The 19295-nt window shown below is 45.9% G+C and overlaps 1 protein-coding gene across 2 annotated transcripts in view; it reads right to left on the bottom strand.

Moving 5' to 3' along the window:
• Ddah1 (dimethylarginine dimethylaminohydrolase 1) overlaps window positions 1-16636 on the bottom strand; it is a 139014-nt gene extending 122378 nt beyond the window's left edge. The window contains exon 1 of one of the 2 annotated variants that reach the window (XM_006984740.4): window positions 15674-16636. In XM_006984740.4, the coding sequence (XP_006984802.1) occupies window positions 15674-15976 (303 nt within the window). In that variant the 5' untranslated portion in view covers window positions 15977-16636. Of the gene's footprint in view, window positions 1-9106; window positions 9487-15673 lie in introns of those variants that run through there. The other variant, XM_076575117.1, reaches the window with a different exon arrangement.
• Window positions 16637-19295: the final 2659 nt, after the last annotated feature.

Below are 19295 nucleotides of genomic sequence, written 5' to 3'. Positions count from 1 at the left end.
CAGCATGGCTAGAGACAGAGACAGCCTTCTGTGTTTCTCCTGGGTGTGGAAGGTTCCTGAGCTAGCTGTATGGATGAGGGGCAGAGAGAGGTAGCTGCTGTCCAGAAACAGTGTCTTCAGCAGGAGAAGGCCATGTCTCCGTGTTCTAACATTGGTCAGCTGACTCTTGGGGGTATCAAGCTATGGTTATAGTATTTATATTGATAGTGTCTTAAGAATCCTAATTCCCTAACAATGGACTGAGTGTTCACGGCTGCTCTCTGCCAAAGTTACCAAATGCCTTGGCTTTGGAGAAGAAACATTGGCTCTTCGTCACAACCTTAGGACTGCTATGGTTGGCCCTGGTTTGAATGTAACCCTAAAAGGCCCCTGGTCTGGAAGCTTGATTTCTGTGTGAGAGGTGACTGGGTCACAACTACTCTCATGAATGGATTAAGAGCATCCCATGGGAGATTAGCCTAAGTTGCTACCAAGAGAGCGGAGGCTTACAATGAGAGCAAGCTGGTGTGCCCCTGGTATCCTGCTTAGGATTTTTGTCGTCTTCCCTCTTCTGCTTTCTTACACTTGGGCCTCTTCCTGGCACAGAGCCCATTCCCTGCTGGAAGAGCATACCCTCACATGCACGCTGGCACCACGGCATTTAGACCATCCACCCGATGGAATTGTGAACCACCTCTGTGTTTTAAATCATTGAGACTCCAGTGTCTCTTTTGTCCTAACAAGCTGGATGACCTTGTAACTAGCTATTCAACCTTAAGATAACCATGTTCTCTTGTTTGAGGAGATAAAGGGAGCAAATGGGGTGTATTGGGGGTGCTGTCCTGGTGAGATGAGATAGAGGGGTACACACACAGCACACACAGCCTGATACCTGACAGGGCTTGGAGCACACCTAGCTCTGAGTTCTGCTAACGAGGTGCTGCTACTGCGACGGTCGCTCCTCTCCTGGTTCACCCCTAACCTGAACGTTTGCCATTTGCTCAACAGTCCCTTAGCCTGGGAAGATTCCACGCTCAGAACTGCCCCCAAAGACTGAGGGGCCATCTCAGGCAGCCATTGCTGGCTACTGGGAAGAACCACAAATGTCCTGGAACAGCAGGCTGTAGATGCTGAGTTTAATGTTCAAAGGCAACCACGATCCTTACAGACTACCTTTACACTCACGTCTTCATTCAAACTTCCCTAGTTACAGGCAGAAATTCTGAAACCCATGGCATTAGCCCTCAGCAACATGGCAGTTAATAAAGACATAGGGGGCTGATGAGATGGCTCAGTGGGCAAAACCTTTGCCGCTCCAGCCAGAGGATCTGAGTTTGGTCTCCAGTACCCACATAAAAAGCCGGGCATGGTGGCAAATGCCTAAAATCCCGGCTATCATCATATCATCCTAACCTAACTTGATTTACAAATGACTGGATCACTTCTAAGTGCACAGATTAACCCCACGGTGTTGTGTGAGCAAACCTCCATAAGTGAACCTGCCCGGTCACTGGGAAGAGTCCATGGCTCTCTCTACTGAGAGCTTGCTTTTCTTCTTCTGCCTTTACACTTTGCCACACATAGATAAGTGATTTCTCTTCCTACATGGTAATAAGGGCCCACTACCCTGACACCAAGCTTCCACCTACTTAGCTGTTTTTTGACCTGTCCTAAAATTTCATTGTTGAAACAGCAAAGATTGACAACAAAGACTAAAATGATAACGTTTAAGTTTTATTTGGGTCTATATAAATAGACTTCAAACCTCTTTACAAATTACAGGAAGCGATACACTTTACTGTGTGGTCTACAGCACACAGGGAATATGCATGTGTATCCATGTATAAATGTAACAAAGTTTACATCCAACTATCTTTGGCTATACTGTGAGCAGCAGGCATCCTCTGTCATGTCTCACAATACTCAAGTTCATTTGCTAATAAACAGAAATACTGGCATGACCCACTCAAGGAACTCTATAATCCAGTTATGAAATGAAAGTTGTCATTGAACATAACCACCAAAAGCCACAATATAAGGACCAATCCACAGTGTTCCGGGAAGTATCCTGAGAGGTAAGAGGGAATAAAAAAGCCCTAGAAGCTGCATGGACCATCTCTCTTTTATAGACAGTTCCAGAAAAGGCCACAGGAAGGATGACATCAGAGAAAGGAATCAGCATGCAGGGTTACCAGGAGCTTGTGAAACAGCAACTCATTTTATAAAAATCTCTCCTGGCTTCAGCACCACATCAGAAAATGGAACTCAAGAAATCCTTCAAGCATTTTCTGTGACCCACATTGCCACTAAACATCATTCACAAGGCAGAGGCTGTGAGAAGATGATTTTATTACAACCTTATTCTGAATATGTTCTACCGCGCGCGCGCGCGCGCGCGCGCGCGCGCGTGTGTGTGTGTGTGTGTGTGTGTGTGTGTGTGTGTTTTAAAGCAAGCTGAGGGGCAGTAGTTGTTATAGCTGTGGCATTGGCAGTCATTAGGTGACCTCGGGACTGGACAGGGTTTGGAAGAGCATGTTCAGAATCCTGATTGAGCTCTCAGCTGCACTGAGGCAATGGCCTGTATTGTATGTTTTTCCACATTTACTCTCAAGAAAAGGCACTAAACTAAATCCTTATTACTCCTCCCCCTCAGTGAGAAGCTTCTGTGGGATCCAGAGTAGAGACAGTAGTAATATTCAACAATAATGCAAACAACCGAGGCTCTATGAATAAAGGAAAACATAGACATGGACGTAGCAACACTATCAGACACTTTTTAAAGCTACAGGCTGCACAACTCCAAGCTCCTTTTCTGACAAACATACAAAGTCATCACCACAGTTTGCCCCACTATTAATCTTACCAAAGTCTTCAAAAGACACTTGAGAGGATGGCATTGCGTGTGAGAATATATAATCCACTCTTAGGAGTGGGCAGCTCAGCTAGAAATGGGTTACCAAGGGAACCAGGTACTGCAGCTTCCTATCCCTGGCAGTAGCCCATCTCTGAACAGTCATGTATACTGACCTATACTTCAGTCCTAATGTCTCACGCTTAACAGATTCCACAATCAACAAATGCAGAAACTGGCTATTTGTGTGTGTGGGGGGGAAACCCTAAACTTTCTATAGCCGTCTGTACAGAAAAGCTGGACCTCTACCCATTTAGTATGGAAAGAATACGAAGGAAAACTTATGAAATGGGTGATTTTTCAAAGTCACCTCTGGGCTTCTGGGCGGTGATCTAAGAATGACATGAAAATTATAATTATGCTGTAGCATTCTATGTTTGGACATATGTTGGAGTTTTTAGAAATGAAAAATAGACTCTGAGTTTCTATCTCCACTGTAAGATGATACTGGATTCTGGGGCATAACTTCCACAGCCTGTGCTGGGAGAAGGGCTGCCTCCTGCTGGGTGCAACCTCTTCGTGGGGATCAAGGTGGGCTGTGGCTGCTGAATCTACTCTACACAGTATGCAAGGATGCCAGCTCCAATGCAGGAGCATGCTCACCCAGCTCACTCCGTGTAACTTTTCCTTAACTGGTTTGAAATGTCACCCAAGAGGAGAGAGAGAACCCCCCTCGTATTCTCCAGTGACATCCACTAAGTCACCATCGGATGGGGGTCTTGCCATTGGTAGACGGACATGGTTCCAATAGTAAGGAAACCATCACCATAAGGACGCAATCCAATTGAGTGGGAATCCAGAGTGGCCTGGTGTGTGTGGGGGACCTTCTGAGATGTTGGTTGTGATCTCCAGAATCTACCTGGCCTGTAAACATGACCCTCTATTTCTACAAAAAGCCTGAGTGGAATAATCTAGCTGAAAGGAGATGCAGTAGATTCCTGTTTTCTTTTCAACCTGAACCAGAATAAGAAATATATTTCATTTACTGTTAGTATACACACACACACACACACACACACACACACACACACACACACACACAAAATGAGCCAAGTTTCATGAAATAAAAACTTTTTCACATAGCAATAATATGCTAACTTTAAAAAATTAATTGCAAAAATAAAAGATCTAGTCATGATCCATTAGTGAGTCCAGAACAGTCGTCTAGAAAAAAGGGGGCAAACAGTACAGAGCATCTTGTCTTCAAAGTGTGCTCTGTTGATGGTTAAGCTGGTTATATATTTGGAAAGACTCAGAGACAAGGTTTAATGTGAGAGTAACAGCGAAATATGAAGATTCAGTGATGTCTTTTCCTAAGGACCCTCTATTTCCCAACATCATATTTTTCAGAGAAAGGGAGCACACCAGGACATCTGATGGAGAATTAAGACACCACAAGGAAATTAGAGAAATACAAACTTGGGTTGGTGAGAAGGCTCTGTGGGTAAAGGCGCTTGCCACCGAGCTTGATAAGCTGAGTTCTATTCTCAGAACCCAAGGATAGAAAGTAAGACCTGACCCCAAACCTGTCCTCAGCCTCCACGTGTACCGCTCCCACATAACACAAACAAAAGGACTCCTGGACCTTGAGTGTCTTATAAAATACAAAGTCAAGAGCAAAGATACTGTGAATACTTTAGAACAGAGTATTAGCTTTGAATTTCTCACATAAATCTCCTGAACTAGAAAACATGATTAAAATATAAACAGCCTGAAATATGACCCACAGCCAAATTGGAGTCATATTATTCTTTCTTCCTGAGTCAAAAACTTAAGGAAAGAAAATGGATGTGTTTGCCTTCCAGTATCATTTCACAGCTGTACTGTGATGAATTTGCTAATTTCAGTATAAAAACCTAATTTCAGGATAATAATTTCTAGATTTACCACCAGCACACACCCCTGTTCCACACCAGGCTCCAATCACAGCTGCACAGCCACTGAGGGGTTTCCTGCGGGCCTGGTGGGTGGATGGGGTCACCATAAGGAGTCAACCCAGCTGAGCAGCAATCAAACGTGTGAAATCTTCTGAGATTTTGGTGATTATTCCAAAAATCCATTAGGATTTAGAACACAATTATGCCTATAGTATACTAATAACAATCTTTCTCTGTGTACAGCTAACTACATGAAGGGAACATTCAAACAGGTATTCCCTCACTTTATGTCTTTATTTAGAAAAATAACTTCATCACACACTTTCAGAAGACAAAAGTTAAAATTATAGAGACAACACTGGAAGTCTAGAACTAGGAATAGAATACACAGAGTTCACAAGTCAAGAGGCTGGCAACGGAAAACCCCCGGGAGCTCACTCCGTCTCTCGGTGCGGCCTCACACTTTCCTCTGGCCATTGCTCTCACACTTACCACAGCACACAACTAGCAAATCTGTGTGAAAGGGGTGGTGGGCATGCAAATCGTGTGGACTGGGGGTTTTGGCTATTTCACTGGCTTTTTATTCAACCTCTTCTGCGGGGAAAAACTACCTATCGGATGTGCTATACATGGTTGAATACATAAATCCTTTGAAACAGATTTAGCAAATTCAGCCTCATCTGAATGTATTATATAATATATAATAAATATATAATATAATATTATGTATTATATAATATAAATTATATAATATGTTGTATATTATATAATATAAATTATACAATATATTCTATAATATAAATATATTATAATAATGTATATTATATAATTATAATATAATTATTATGGATGATAATTAGCAAGGCATAAGTTTATACTATAGGTTAAGACCCTGTATTTATTCATGCAATTTTATCTTCCTCACAGAAGTAAACCCTCATCACCTCCCCATGTTTTCCCAATACCTCTCTTCCTTTGTACTACACTTCCCACCCCATGCAACCTGAGTTTCAAAAGGAAAAAACTGCATCTTCCAGCTAAAAGAATGTTGTATGTGGGGTTGGGGATTTAGCTCAGTGGTAGAGCGCTGGCCTAGCAAGCGCAAGGCCCTGGGTTCGGTCCTTAGCTCTGGAAAAAAAGAATGCTGTATGTTACTATCATTTCAGAAATCAAAACTAGCATCCTGCTGGGCAGTAGTGTTCTCTGTCATGCTACCTACTGCAGTATGTACAACTTTCAGCCCATGATTAGGGATGTAAATCCAGGGCTACTTTATCTTACTATGAGGTTCAATGCTGAGTGCTGCTAAGATGAGATCTGTGAACAAAAATACATTTTAATACCAAATAGAAATAAAGATTGTTCCTTACCTGTCATTGGCATGGGTAATATTGCATACAGCAGGCATGGACAATCCTGTATACATAAGGCATGGACAATCTTGTATACAGTAGGCATGATTAATATTGCTTATAGTATGGGATCAGGTTTGCTTGATACGTACCAGATTGGATAACTGTGGGCCAAAGAGGAAAATGACGGAACAGCAAAGAATGCACTGATAACTTAGAGGACCAAAAAGAGAATGCCTTTCTAGAGTTGAAATAGTAATTGAAGAAATGACTCTCAGGCCTAAGGTGGGCTTGAGTCCATTGCAGTGTGGGTTCAGAGTCCCTGAGGTGTGCTACCTAAGAGTCCCAGGAGAGCCGGACCATTACAGAGCATTTTGGCAAGAGAGAGGGAGGAAGAACACTTAGAAACAGGGTCTGTGTGCTAGACAGTCAATCTTTCCAATACCAAAATAAGAGATACAGTTATAGATGTGGTAGTGAACTTGATTCAGTGCCTGAAATCTCAAGAGCAGAGAGCTCCTGGCAACATGGCTTTTCTCCATCCGGCATCTTTCCCAACACACATGGAGTTATTTTCCATTGGCCTGTCCCTCCCATTCTGTCTCAAAGTGCTTCATGTATCTGGAAAGGCTGTCTCTACCTTCCCTGGTTAATTCTTACATGACAACCACTCCTCTGGGAGCCCTAGAATGGGCCAGACACTCCGGGAACATGCCCAGCACCCACCTGTCCTATCACAGAACCCATCTCCCATCTGCCAGTGGTCAACTTTCCTAGCTGGACAAAGGGCAGTGGTGTTATCTAATGCATCTCTCCAGCATTAAACATCAGATCTGGCACATACAGACAGGTGCTTGCTGAACACACAAACATGCCTGATTCAATGATCTCCTCCCTTTCGGGAGCGAAGGTGTTTTTAACATGGTCATCACACTCACATCACAATCACTATCATGCAATTAAAAAATTATACTTATTAAGCAATATAAGAGCAAAGAACTAAGGCAAAAGTATTTTAATGAGGGCAAAGGTTACTTATTTGCATATATTCAGCTTAATCAAAACACCTCTTCATTGACATAACAGCTCACCCTTATATGCCCATTGGGCTAAAAGCAGCTGAAATGACCCATCTGACTTGCAGCCTACACAAAGTCAGGCCCACCACTGGTATATTATATCTGTAGCTCTTTGTTCTTTAATCTTATACTCTGCTGTAGTGGTTCCTCTGTTGTTCCTGCTTGGGTCTGAAGTCTGGTGACATATGTCTTCCTGTGGGATGTTACTGCTCCTTCTGTACTTGGCTCCAGGAAGACAGTGGACATTATTAAATTATTTGACAAGGACAAAGTCAACTAGGATGGCAACAGATCCACACATCTTTTTTTTTTTAATTTTACAATACTATTCAGTTCTACATAATAGCCACAGATTCCCTTGTTCTCTCCCTTCCTGCCTCCCTCCCTTCCCCCCAGATCCACACATCTTTAAGTAGGATTTGTTGCTTGAGATTACTCTTGTTTATTTGGATAGAAAGTGCCACTTGGCGGTGGTGGTGCACACCTTTAAACCCAGCACTCGAGAGGCAGAGGCAGGTGGATCTCTGTGAGTTCGAGGCCAGCCTGGGCTACAGAATGAGTTCCAGGAAAGGCACCAAAACTACACAGAGAAACCCTGTCTCAAAAAACCAAAAAAAAAAAAAAAAAAAAAAAGAAAAGAAAAAGAAAAAGAAAAGAAAAGAAAAAATATGAAAGTGCCTGCTCCTGAAATAAGCCTGAGGACCGATTTAATATTTGATATCAGTTTGAAGAACGCAGCAGGAGCTAGTGTTGAAGGTTGGCTGATCATCTTTATGGAACACTGGGGGAGTCAGTCACGGTAAATACATATTTAAAGACAACCTGGGGTGAACAGTGCACGGGGTGTGTAAGGTATTAATGAAGTCATTCTCTGCTTTAGTTATTTTAATGTTGTGATACCTTCTTGGTAAGGAAGAATGAATGAATAGCTGCTGAATCTGCAGATCTCCATTCAGAACATGCCACCTTCTGAATGATTTCAGATCTCTCATTTAGAAGGTCCACAAGACCGAAGGCCAGCGCACACTCCCATAAATAAGCTCCTCCATGGGCTGAAAGATGACTCAGTGGTCAAAGCGCTTGCCCAGAACATGTGAGGCTTAGAGTTTGGATCCCCAGAACTCACACAGATGACGAGTGGGTGTGACAGAGCATCTGGAAATTCTAGCCTCAGCAAGCAGAGATAGAGGGTCCCCTGAGCAAGCTGACAAGAGGGACAGATTGTATCTGTGAGCTCTGGGTCTGACTGAGACCAGCCTCAGTGAACGAGTGGAAGAATGATTGAGGATGATTCCAGACATAAAGCTTGGGCCTCTGTGTGGTTGCATACACACATGCATTTGCACACCCACACAGTGTGCCCACACACTTTCAAGCATGCATACATACACATGCATGTGCACACATACACACAAATAGAAAAACAGAACTAAGTACATCTCCAAATTACAGCACATTATGGCCGAAAGGCAGTTGAAGACAAACATTCCCCTCCCCAAATTTTAGTTAGATTTTTCTCTAGTGGTGACTTGTATAATAATTCCTACCATGACTATAATAAAACTAATTTGGAGAGAAATTTGAACTTAATAAGAATTCAAATACATGCAGAAGCCATGTCCCAGCTCATGGGAATTGCAGGAGACCCACTCCCTGCCGACTCCTCTTACGGCTCTAGAATCACGGCAGGAAGCTCTTTTCAGCTAATGGTCTCTCTAATGGAAGACAGTTCCCATTCTTCATCTTGTTCTTCATTTCCAAAACACTTGAGATCAACTGTGCAGGAACAGGTTACATCATAGGACACACGTCTGTCTCTGATAGACACCAACTTTCAAATGCTATTGCCAAGTGTACACACAAAGAAGTTGATCGAGAAACACCCTGAAAAGAAACGTGTGTTCTAACCTGATGGGAAGGGACCACACTGCAGGCTGCTCTCAAAAGCAAACCATCTCCCCCAACTGAGATTATGGTCGGGGCCGTCCTCGTCTGAAGTCACACAGAGGTCGGAGGAAATGTGTGTGTTGAAGAGGCCAACACCTACTCTGCTGGCAAACAACAGACCGTTATGATCAGCCTCTGCCTGGGCAATTCAGGAGTCTCGTGCAAGTGATGACGACGACGACGACGACGACGACAACAGATTCATTTATTCTATGTGTATGAGCGCATGAACATGCCTGCATGTGTGTGTGAGCACCAAGCATGTGCCTGATGCTGGAGATCAGAAGATGGGGTCGGATCCCTGGAGTGGTTGTGAGCCACCGTGTGTGTGCTGACAACTGAACCTAAGACCTCGGTAAGAGCAACAGGTGCTCTTAATTGTTGAGTAATCTTTCCAGAGTCCAAATTATTACTTTTTAACTAAAATGAAAATAAACTCCTCTTATTTATGAGAAAAGGGAAGAAAATGATTCACTTAAGTTAAAGTCTAAGCTATTAATGAGTAAATTGAAATCCGAGTAGATCTTCTGCATCTGTTCAATGCTCTGTGAGGATTGACCACTGGCAATAACCACTTCAAGCAAACAACCTTCACATTTTCAGGAAAATTCATTTCTGGAACTTATAAGTTGTCTGCTGAGACTTTGGTCTCTGTGGTAGTTTGAATATAATTGACCCCCATAACCTCATAGGGGGTGGCACTATTAAGAGCTTTGTTGGAGTGGGTATGGCCTTGTTGGAGGAAGTATGTCACCGTGGGGGCAGGCTTTAAGGTCTCCTATGCTCAGGATACTTGCCCAGTGTCTCGACTTCTTGTTGCCTGTAAGATATATAACTCTCAGCTACTTCTCCAGCGCCATGTCTGCCTGCATACCACCATGCTTCCCACCACAATAATGGACGGAACCTCTGAAACTGTAAGCGAGCCACCCCAATCAAATGTTTTCCTTTATAAGACTTGCTGTGGTCATGGTGTCTTTTCACAACAATAGAAACCCTAACTAAGACAGTCTTATTACTTAACCTGGTTACCTGAATCTAGATTTCCTTGACTTTTAAAGAGAGCGGCAACTCCATCTTTCAGGATCCATACACTCAAGTACTTGACGCTGGTTATCTGCTACTATTCAGCATAATCTTGGTGTTCCCTTTGCCTCTGGAGGCAACATAAAAAAAAAAAACCTCAGGACCAAAGCATACAAGTCCTGATATCTAAGTGTCCTTATAGAAAGGGACCACTGACCTAAACATACATTCTTTTAAAATGTTTTACTAATCCCTCGAGAATTTCATACAGTGCGTTTCTATGATATTCACCTTCAACTCCTCACCTTATCTCCTTGCCAGCTCCCTAACCCCCTGGCTTCATGTCTCTTCTTTTTTGATACAGTAACCCAGCGACTCCAGTTTGTGTTGCCCATAGACTCCTAGGCAGGGGCCATCCACTGGACTGTGATCAACCAACCTACCAGGAACCACACCTTTAAAGGAAACTGTGTCTCCCTCCCCTGGAAGCCCTCAACTGTTCGCAGCTTCTCAGTCAGGGGTGGGAGCTCATGAAACACTTCCCCCTCTGTTCGAGAGTGTGACTGTCTTGGTCTTGGGCAGGCAACCACAGCCCCGAGTTCACAACACAGTGGTCCTCTCGTGGTCAGGAAACACTGCCTTGTTCTAGTCCTCCACAGCCTCTGGCTCTCACAGTCTTTCTGCCGCTCTTCCGTGATGGTCTCTGAACCTTGGTGAGGAGGTGCGATACTCTATATTGTCCCCTCCTTCCATTTACATCTCCATTTTCCTACTTGCCTCCTCCTCTTCTGGGGTTTATTACCTTATGCTAAGCACTGTCTTCTTCCTAAAGAGGGCTATAAAGCTGAAACTGACTGAGGAAAGACTAATGAAAGCCATTATCCGTCTGTGAGAAGAGATTGGTGTGGTTTTCCTCCTGGACAGAATTATCTCACGTGTCTGGGAAAGGATAAAATCGATCTTGGGGGGAGGAGAGGGCAGAGGATACATTTCACAATTTTGTTTAAGTAAGCGTTGTCAGCTAATCATTTATTAGGTGCTCAAGCCCTTCAGAGTAGAAACTGGAGAAAATGGCTTAGTAGTTGGTATAAGAGTGGAGGTAAGGCTGAGCACCACACACCCTCTGGTACACCCTGACCTTAGGAAATCATTATCTACACAGATAATGTAATCATTAAAACACCCCTCAGCCCTTACATGGTCTTCAGCCCTAGTTTGGCTTTTAGATGGTGTGTTTATAGGACTTTGACACTCAAGAGTTGACCTTTCCCTTAAAAAGAACACACTGGATTAATTTGAAACATGATTGGCTTCTTCAAGCTGATTTGTTTCCTAAATATTAACCCTATTGAAAAATATCCCAACTTGGGGAGACGCAGACTTGTCCATGGATATTGTTGACTGACTTTCTGGGTATACAGTCATCTTCACCAAATCTGCAGCTTCCTGTACACGGTGCCTAAGCCCCAGGAATTGCTGGAAACCTGACCGAGGCAAACACTGGGTTTTCTCAGAAAAGCTCTGAAATTTGGGTCTTAGTTGTTTCTTCTGAGGAGGAAAAGCCATGCAGTCCAGCACGATGCTTTGATTAAGGAGTACTTTCTCAAGACTTTGATTAAAAACGAAGCAATAATAAAGGACAAGAAGAGGCAGGGAGGGGCAGAGGGCTAAGGTTATAAAGCACCCATGCTCATAATGAAATGGCTGGGACTCAAGCGACTTGGAATGCTCGTGAAACACCACATAGATCACTAGAACTGGGTGTGGGGGATCATGCCTGAGATTCCAGCAGTTGGGAAGCTGAGGCAGGAGGAATGCCACGAGTTGAATATAGCCTGGGGTACATAGTAAGCTGCTGACCAACCTGGGCTATAGTGTGAGACCCTATCTCAAAAAAAAGTCCAAATCCCTAATAAAAGAGAAGAAACAGAGTTGGGCTAAATCATGGATACATTTGTCCATCAAAATACTTTCTGTGTGTCTATTTTGTACTAGGCTTTGAAAACAAAATATGCAACAATGTAGACAAGATCCCTGCTCCTACAAGATAGTGGAGGGTGGGAGCTGTAGGCAGACAGTCACAGGGTATGAAAGACATTGGGGGGGGGGATATGGGAGTGGAGGGCCCTCAAAGGAGAAAACAGTTCAGGAAGGAAAAGGTGACGTCTAACATCTCACCTTAGAGAGGGACCAGAGCTTTGGAATCCTGCACACCTGAGTTCAGACCCTGGTTCCATTGGTGCCACTCTGTCACCCTGAGCGGTTTATGTAATCTCTCTCTGCTTCATCAATAACGATACTGTTGAATGAGCACTGATGAAATGCGTGTCACAGACCTGGCAGTTTATAGCCAATGGCAAGTACCCAATAAATGTTAGCTAAAATGGTATTAATGGGGACAGCAGGCCAAGAACAGCCAGCTAAAGGGAAGAGAGGAAGGAGGTGTGTGCCCAGAAATGTCAATCTATGAATGAAAGAACCAAGTCCCAGCGAAGTGATTGGGGGGAGGTGCTTCTGAGGAAGAGGTGCAGAGCCTGGCTCAGTGGGTGCTCCTTTAGAACTCTGTTCAGAGGAGGAACAAATCCGTGTTAACCACCTCGGCCTTGGTGTGGAGATGTAACGGAGAGTGACATGACTGAGGGCAGGAATATCAACATGAGATTTTTAAAACCACTCCTTGGCTGCTGCAGGTTTTCACACATACAAATGTATCTCAATCCAAAAAGAATCATGGAGTCACCATTAGCTGGTCGGCTTAGCATTTCACTCATTCACTCAACAAGCATCTATATCTGAAGCTCAGCATTTCTTCATCCACCCATCCATCCAATGAGCATCAATACCTGAGTATCAGCTTGTTTCTTTGGCACTTCATCCATTCATTCATTCATCAAGCATCCATACCTGCCAAGGCGACAACCTGTGCTGTGAGAGACATAAGCATCACCCTGCATAGCCCTGTTCTCCAGAAGAAGCATCACGTCCAATCATGACAGCACACAGCCTCTCAAGCGAGGAGGCACCTTAGCCCAGGTGCTTTGTAGAAAGGTGGGATGGCAGTGCCACAGAACAGATTAAATGAAGCCCCAAAGCATGAGAGTGGCTTGCCTTCACCCTGGGAAACAGAAGCATTACTAACAACATCAGTGTGTAGCTGGCTACATCCTATTCATGGAACATAGTAAGAGCCAACATTTACTAAACATCTTGTCTTTGGATTCCAGGTGAATTTACACATTTATCAGGACATTATGAAATCTTTATGCCCATCCTAGAGTGAGAAAAATGAGTCAAGGACACATCCCCAGAGACACAAAATTAAAGCAACAGAGTTGAGACCTGGCCCAATGTTCTCTATTGTTCTACATACTATGTGATCTCTGTGGCTGGGGCTGTAGCTCAGTAGAATGCCTACCTACTACAGGCAAGGTCCTGGGTTCAATGCCCTACACAGAAAGAAAACACAAGAGTTCTGTGTGACACTCTGGCAACTGTGGGCCACTGAGCTGACAGCAGAATGCAGTCAAATTCTGACTTCTAAAATATCAAAATCTTTCCAGGAGAAAGATCACTGGTTGTTGCACTAATCCTAATTGGTCATATAATAGAAACCCAGAGCCAGATATCAGGGTGAAAGCTGAAAGATCAGAGAAGCAGAGCAGCCAGCCACTACGGAATCCTCAGCCTGCAAGGGACTGAGTTCCTGTCTCCTCTTGTCTTATATTCCTTTCTCCACTCAGCCACATCACTTCCTGTTTCAACCTCCCTGGTGCTGGGATTAAAGGTGTGCATGCCACCACTGCCTAGCTCTGTTTCTCTTTTAGAAATCTTGTGTAGGCCAGGGTGGCCTTGAACTCACAGAGATTTGTCTGCCTCTGCCTCCCAAATGTTGGGATTAAAGGTGTGTGCCACCACTGTCTGGCCTCTATGGCTAACTAGTGGCTTAGCTCCGCACTCTGATCTTCAGACAAGCTTTATTTGTCAGATCACAAACAAAATATCACCACAACTGCTAGCTCTTGTATTGGAAAAACCAAACTTGGAAAGTTAATTACATGAATAATATCTTATTTGTGTTATGCGAAGAGATGCACCCTTGAAGAGGTCAAATGAAATGAATAAGGATGGTGTCGTAAAGGGAAGAAAGGAAGACTCTCATCAAATGAATACCATCTTGAGAGTGTTTGAAGTCGATTTCACCCTTTTAAGTGCTGCTGCTGTACCATACGGCTACACTCGCATCAGGTTAAAACCTACTGTGAGAGTGGGAGCTGTTTGCACACGTCGGTCTGAAAGGTGTGAGGAAGGAACAGCGACCAGCAAAGAAGGAGGCCTGTTGCTCTGGGTGTTCTGGTAAACCAGAGTGTGGGAAGAAAAGTTGATCGCCTAAACGACAAATGGGTGGACTTGGATTACACTCAGCATCCGTAGGGGTTCACCAGGCCAGCTGAGCAAGTGTGGACTACGCATATTTAAGTCATAAGCCCTAGGAACTATTTCCAAATTGACAGAAGAGGCGGGGGAGACATCCCTCCAGATAGGAAAGAAACCACCTGCGTTGTGTTACACTGCTGGACGCCAAGAGTGAGGGGGAATCCTGAGCCTGGGCTCTTCCCGGGCAGTGAGAATCCCGGGCCAGATGGCATTTTAAAATCTAATCTCGCTCTACGTGCCTCTTCCCCACTAACCTACATTATTTTTAAAGCAGTCACAGCCATTTCCACAAGATACGGTAATTTGTAGGCACTGCCCCTCACCCCTCGAAGAACACAAACAGCAGTCTTAATTGCTATGATACAGACAGACAGACGGCGGGAGGGGGAGGGGGAAAGACAGAGACAGAGAGAGAATGAAAATTACGGGAACTTGTAAAAACTACCACTCCTAATGAAACACACACGCCCAACATCTCACAGTGAGCACAGCTTTTCAAACACGGCCCATTCACACACACATTTAAACACAGCTCACTAACAAAACGTTAAACACACTCGCTCGCCAGGCGCGTTCTTCAAGACTCAATCGCCACCACTGAAAAGTAACTCGGACGCCCCAGGTCGCTGGGCACGGGCTCTGCTTGATGTCACCTGACCCGTTCTGCCAGGAGCTCCCTGCAGGATTTGGGGGACCCCCAGCCTCCACTTGCCCTCTTGGAAGACCCCTCTCCGTCTCCACTGGCAAGGAAACAGAGTGGCATTGTCTTCGGCCCTGTGTGATTTGCAAGACAGACACGCTGGCGAGATGGGTCCCCAGCCCAGCCACCTGCCCGAGTCCGCGTCACCCCAGTCCATGGGAGATCGCCTCGAAGGCTCCCCGACAGCCAGGAGGTGTGAACAATGAACTTGTCTGCCTCGGATCTCCCACACCCAGCCAGGGCGCCCCACGTCCCGCAGAGGGAAGTTAGGAACTGAGCCCGCGGGGTCGGTTCCACGCGCGAAAGGGCCCACACGCGTCGCCCCCGGCCGCGCCCCTCGCGTCGCCTGTTCGGGGCTGGCCCGTTACCTCCTTCCTGCGGCTGGGCGCCCCGGGGCGGGTGATGAGGGCGGTCTCCTCGCACACCACGGCCACGTCCTCCACGAACACGCAGTCGGGCAGGCTCTCGTCGGCCGGCAGCTGCACCACCTGCAGCCCCAGCTTGCTGCCCAGCACGCCCACGTAGAGCTGGTGCTGGCGCTCGGCGCGAGCGAAATCCACCTCTTCACCCTGGGAGCGCCTCAGCGCGTGGCGGCACAGGGACTCGGGCGGCGCCCGCACCACGGCGTGGGTGGCCCGGCCGAAGGCGGAGGGGTGGCCGAGGCCGGCCATGGCTCGCAGGCAGAGGCGAGCCGGCGGCGGGGTTTGGCGCGGCGGCCGGGTCCTCTCGAGAGCGGCGCGCTCCTAGCGTGCGAGCCTGCGAGCCTGCGAGCGCCCGGCGGCTCCTCTTGGCAGCGGATGAATGTGCTGCTGCGGGAGCCCGGCTCGCGCCCCGAGCCCTGCCTGCGCCACTGAGCATGCCCAGAGCTCGGGGCGCCACTCCTGCGCTCCGGGCGTCTGCAGCAGCCCGGCCTGGGTCAGTCACACGTTGCGCAGGAGGCAGGCGACTTCTCAGCTCTGACTCCCTCCCTGGGCCTAGGTGTGTGTATCCCACAGCAGGTGCACACCTCACATGGTCCCCCACGGGGACCTGGAAAGCAGGTAGTGCTCTACTGGACCTGCTGGAGAGGTCTTTATGGTCAGGGCACGAGGGGAGAGGTGATTGTAGATAAACTTTCCCACTTTCGCCTTCTGCGGGCACATGGGACCTAGGATCCCAGCGTGGCAGCCTGTCTACACCCAAATTGCCTTGACTTTCTCCAGAATGACCTCTTGCCCCACGTGCAACTCAATATTGTACAAAGAATGCATTGCTTCCCACTCACGAGAAAAAATAATTCAGGAGACAGACACATGGATATGATGCACATTTAGAAACCTCTTTTCAAAAACAAAACCAAAACCAAAACAAACAAACACGGTTACTTCAAGCCCACAGGGCAATTAAAAGAGGGAGGAAAGCCTGGGTCTCTGCGTTGGTCTTGTTTATCGGCATACCAGCATACCTAACCTATCTCACCCTCCTCAAGGCTGAAGGCACAGTGATAAGCCTGAGGCATGTCACTGTGGGCTTTAACAATGTCCTGTTACAGACTTCCCAAAATGCACTGGAAAGTCACTGGTATAATAAATCAGTGGTCACCTTGAATGCCAGGAATGGCAGGGCTTGGTAGATGTGTCACCCTTGATGAGCTTACAGCACCCCACCCCCACCCCCACTCCCTTCCCCACCCTCAGCCAAACAGGAGCAAGCATCTCATGCACTCCTCCCAACTACCTTAAGCAACTGAGTCTGCAATAACAACAACCAGCCACATCTGGACAGATGAATTGTGCAAACCTCTCATCCCACCCCCAACCCTTCCTCTGGAAGTTTTTGTCAGGATCCCAAAGATCCTGGGGGGTCTCTGAACTCCCTTAGCTGTACCTCTAGCCACATTGATTAAATCTCCTTCTCGGGCTGGAGAGATGGCTCAGAGGTTAAGAGCACCAACTGCTCTTCCAGAGGTCCTGAGTTCAATTCCCAGCACCCACATGGTGGCTCACAACCATTTGTAATGAGATCTTGCGCCCTCTTCTGTATATACAATAAATAAATAAATCTTTTAAAAAAAAAATCTCCTTTCTCTACCATTCACCACTATTCTTCTCTTGGGGACTGACCGGTGGCTGAATGTAGCCCACGGGGACCCCCAGAGCTGGGGACTTTGGTTTGCCCTAAAACTCAGGTAACATAAAAAGTGAACCTGGAAGACTTCTCTCACTACAACCAGTTCTGAAGAAAATGTGATTGTAATGTGTTTGTCTCCAGAGCCTACAGAGCCAGGAGTAAGCAGCAAGCATATTGTTCCCACGATAGAAATGTGCACACTGTCATATGTAGCGTCACAGTTTGTTCCTTGACCTTGGGGAAGAGATCCCAGTTTCCTTGCAGCCTTGCCCTTGCTGTGGAGTTCCTGATACTTCTTGGCCTTGCTTTTCTTTCTCGGAAGAGTCCTTCCTTTGGTTGAGAGCAATACAAAGCTTCCATTTTTTTCTTCTCTCACACACCACAGTTTAAATAATCCAGTGGGTAGCTCTGTTCAAGTGGACCGTCTTCACAACGGAGGCTGCACCTCTAATCTCTCACAAGACAGCATTCACATATGTGAAGGCAATTCTGCTCCGCCATCGATCCCGATCCCAGCACTCTTGAAGCCTGACCCAGCAGAAGCAGCTGCAGAGTTGGTTTCAAAGTCTCTTTAGCATCCAGTAGTCTTCCTTTTGAAGACTACCAGTTTGGCCCTGTCCCTTCTAAGGCACGGTATCCAGATAAGGGATGATTCCTCCTGTGTCAGCTGACAGGCACTCTGGCAGTTTAATCCAGGGGGCATGCTCTGTTCAAGGGGACCGTCTTCGCAATGGAGGCTGCACCCCAGAAAGAAGGCTATTGCCTTCTCCCCTTACGTTCTGTAACATACTACTGACTTAAAGATCATTTGATCATTGAATATTATATTTGAACCAGATGCGGTGGCTTGTACCTGCAATCCAAGTACTAGCCCCCAAGCCACATGCCAGGCTTCTGTGGACACTGCATTCATTTCCTCAGCGATCTAGTGCCAAGGCCTATGCTCCAGCCATCTTCTAGAACTCAGATCCTAACTCTTAGGAAGTCTGGATATCTAGGAACAAGTTCATCTGGGCCATCCTACAGTGATTGTCCCAGCTGAACCCGGATGGATGGGGCGTTCCTTTTCTCCCTTTCCCCAAGGATGACTTGAGTTTACAATTGATATAGCACCTTCCAGATTCTAAAATGAGAGGGCTTCCATGACGGACAACTGTGATTAGTCACTAGAAGCAAAATCTCTAAGACCTTCTAGGTTCTTCAAAGGCAAAACTCTCAAAGGGCCCAGCCTGCCCTATTAGCACTATCTTAAAAATTAGAAATCATTCAATAGTTTTTAGATGATTCTCACCAGTGTTCAGAAGGTAAAAGTTCACCCATGTGTCTAGCTTACTCGGATTAAAATGGAAGGTTTTGTTTTCCCTCCTGTCCCTTGTTACCGTGGACTTTACTCAACACAGAGGCTGTACCACTTCCGACTGGTCATCACCCAGCCGCCATTATTCATGTCTGTGCCTCACTGGAGACTCAATACCCTCAGTCTAACTGTGAACAGGGGCCTGTGTGTCACTGAGAGCTCGTGTTAGCCCAGCATATGATCAAAATGGGTAAATCTCCCCCATAAATAGTTGTTTTCCACACTGAAATGGCACAGCTTGTTTTTTGCAAATCTAATTTTGTAGTTTCCCCTTACTTCATGTCATCTGCTTCATTCCAGCCTATCTAAGTTTGGTTCTGTCATCTTGCACATTATTTATTGCTTGTAGTCTGTGCCATCTGAAATTTGATAACTGTGCCTGCTGCCTCCTCCAAGCACTTGTCAAGAAACGTTAGAATGTGTATACTGCTGAAAGGAGCAAGAAAAACACCCCAGACCCAGGAAATTATAGTTTACATGCCTCGTGCTTCAGCAATGAAAGACTGTTCTCAGGGAAATGGACT

The sequence above is a fragment of the Peromyscus maniculatus genome, chromosome 6 (assembly GCF_049852395.1).
Source record: "Peromyscus maniculatus bairdii isolate BWxNUB_F1_BW_parent chromosome 6, HU_Pman_BW_mat_3.1, whole genome shotgun sequence".
Lineage (NCBI taxonomy): Eukaryota > Metazoa > Chordata > Mammalia > Rodentia > Cricetidae > Peromyscus > Peromyscus maniculatus.
The sequence above is the reverse complement of the archived record's forward strand: the minus strand, read 5'-3'. Positions and strand labels throughout refer to the sequence as shown.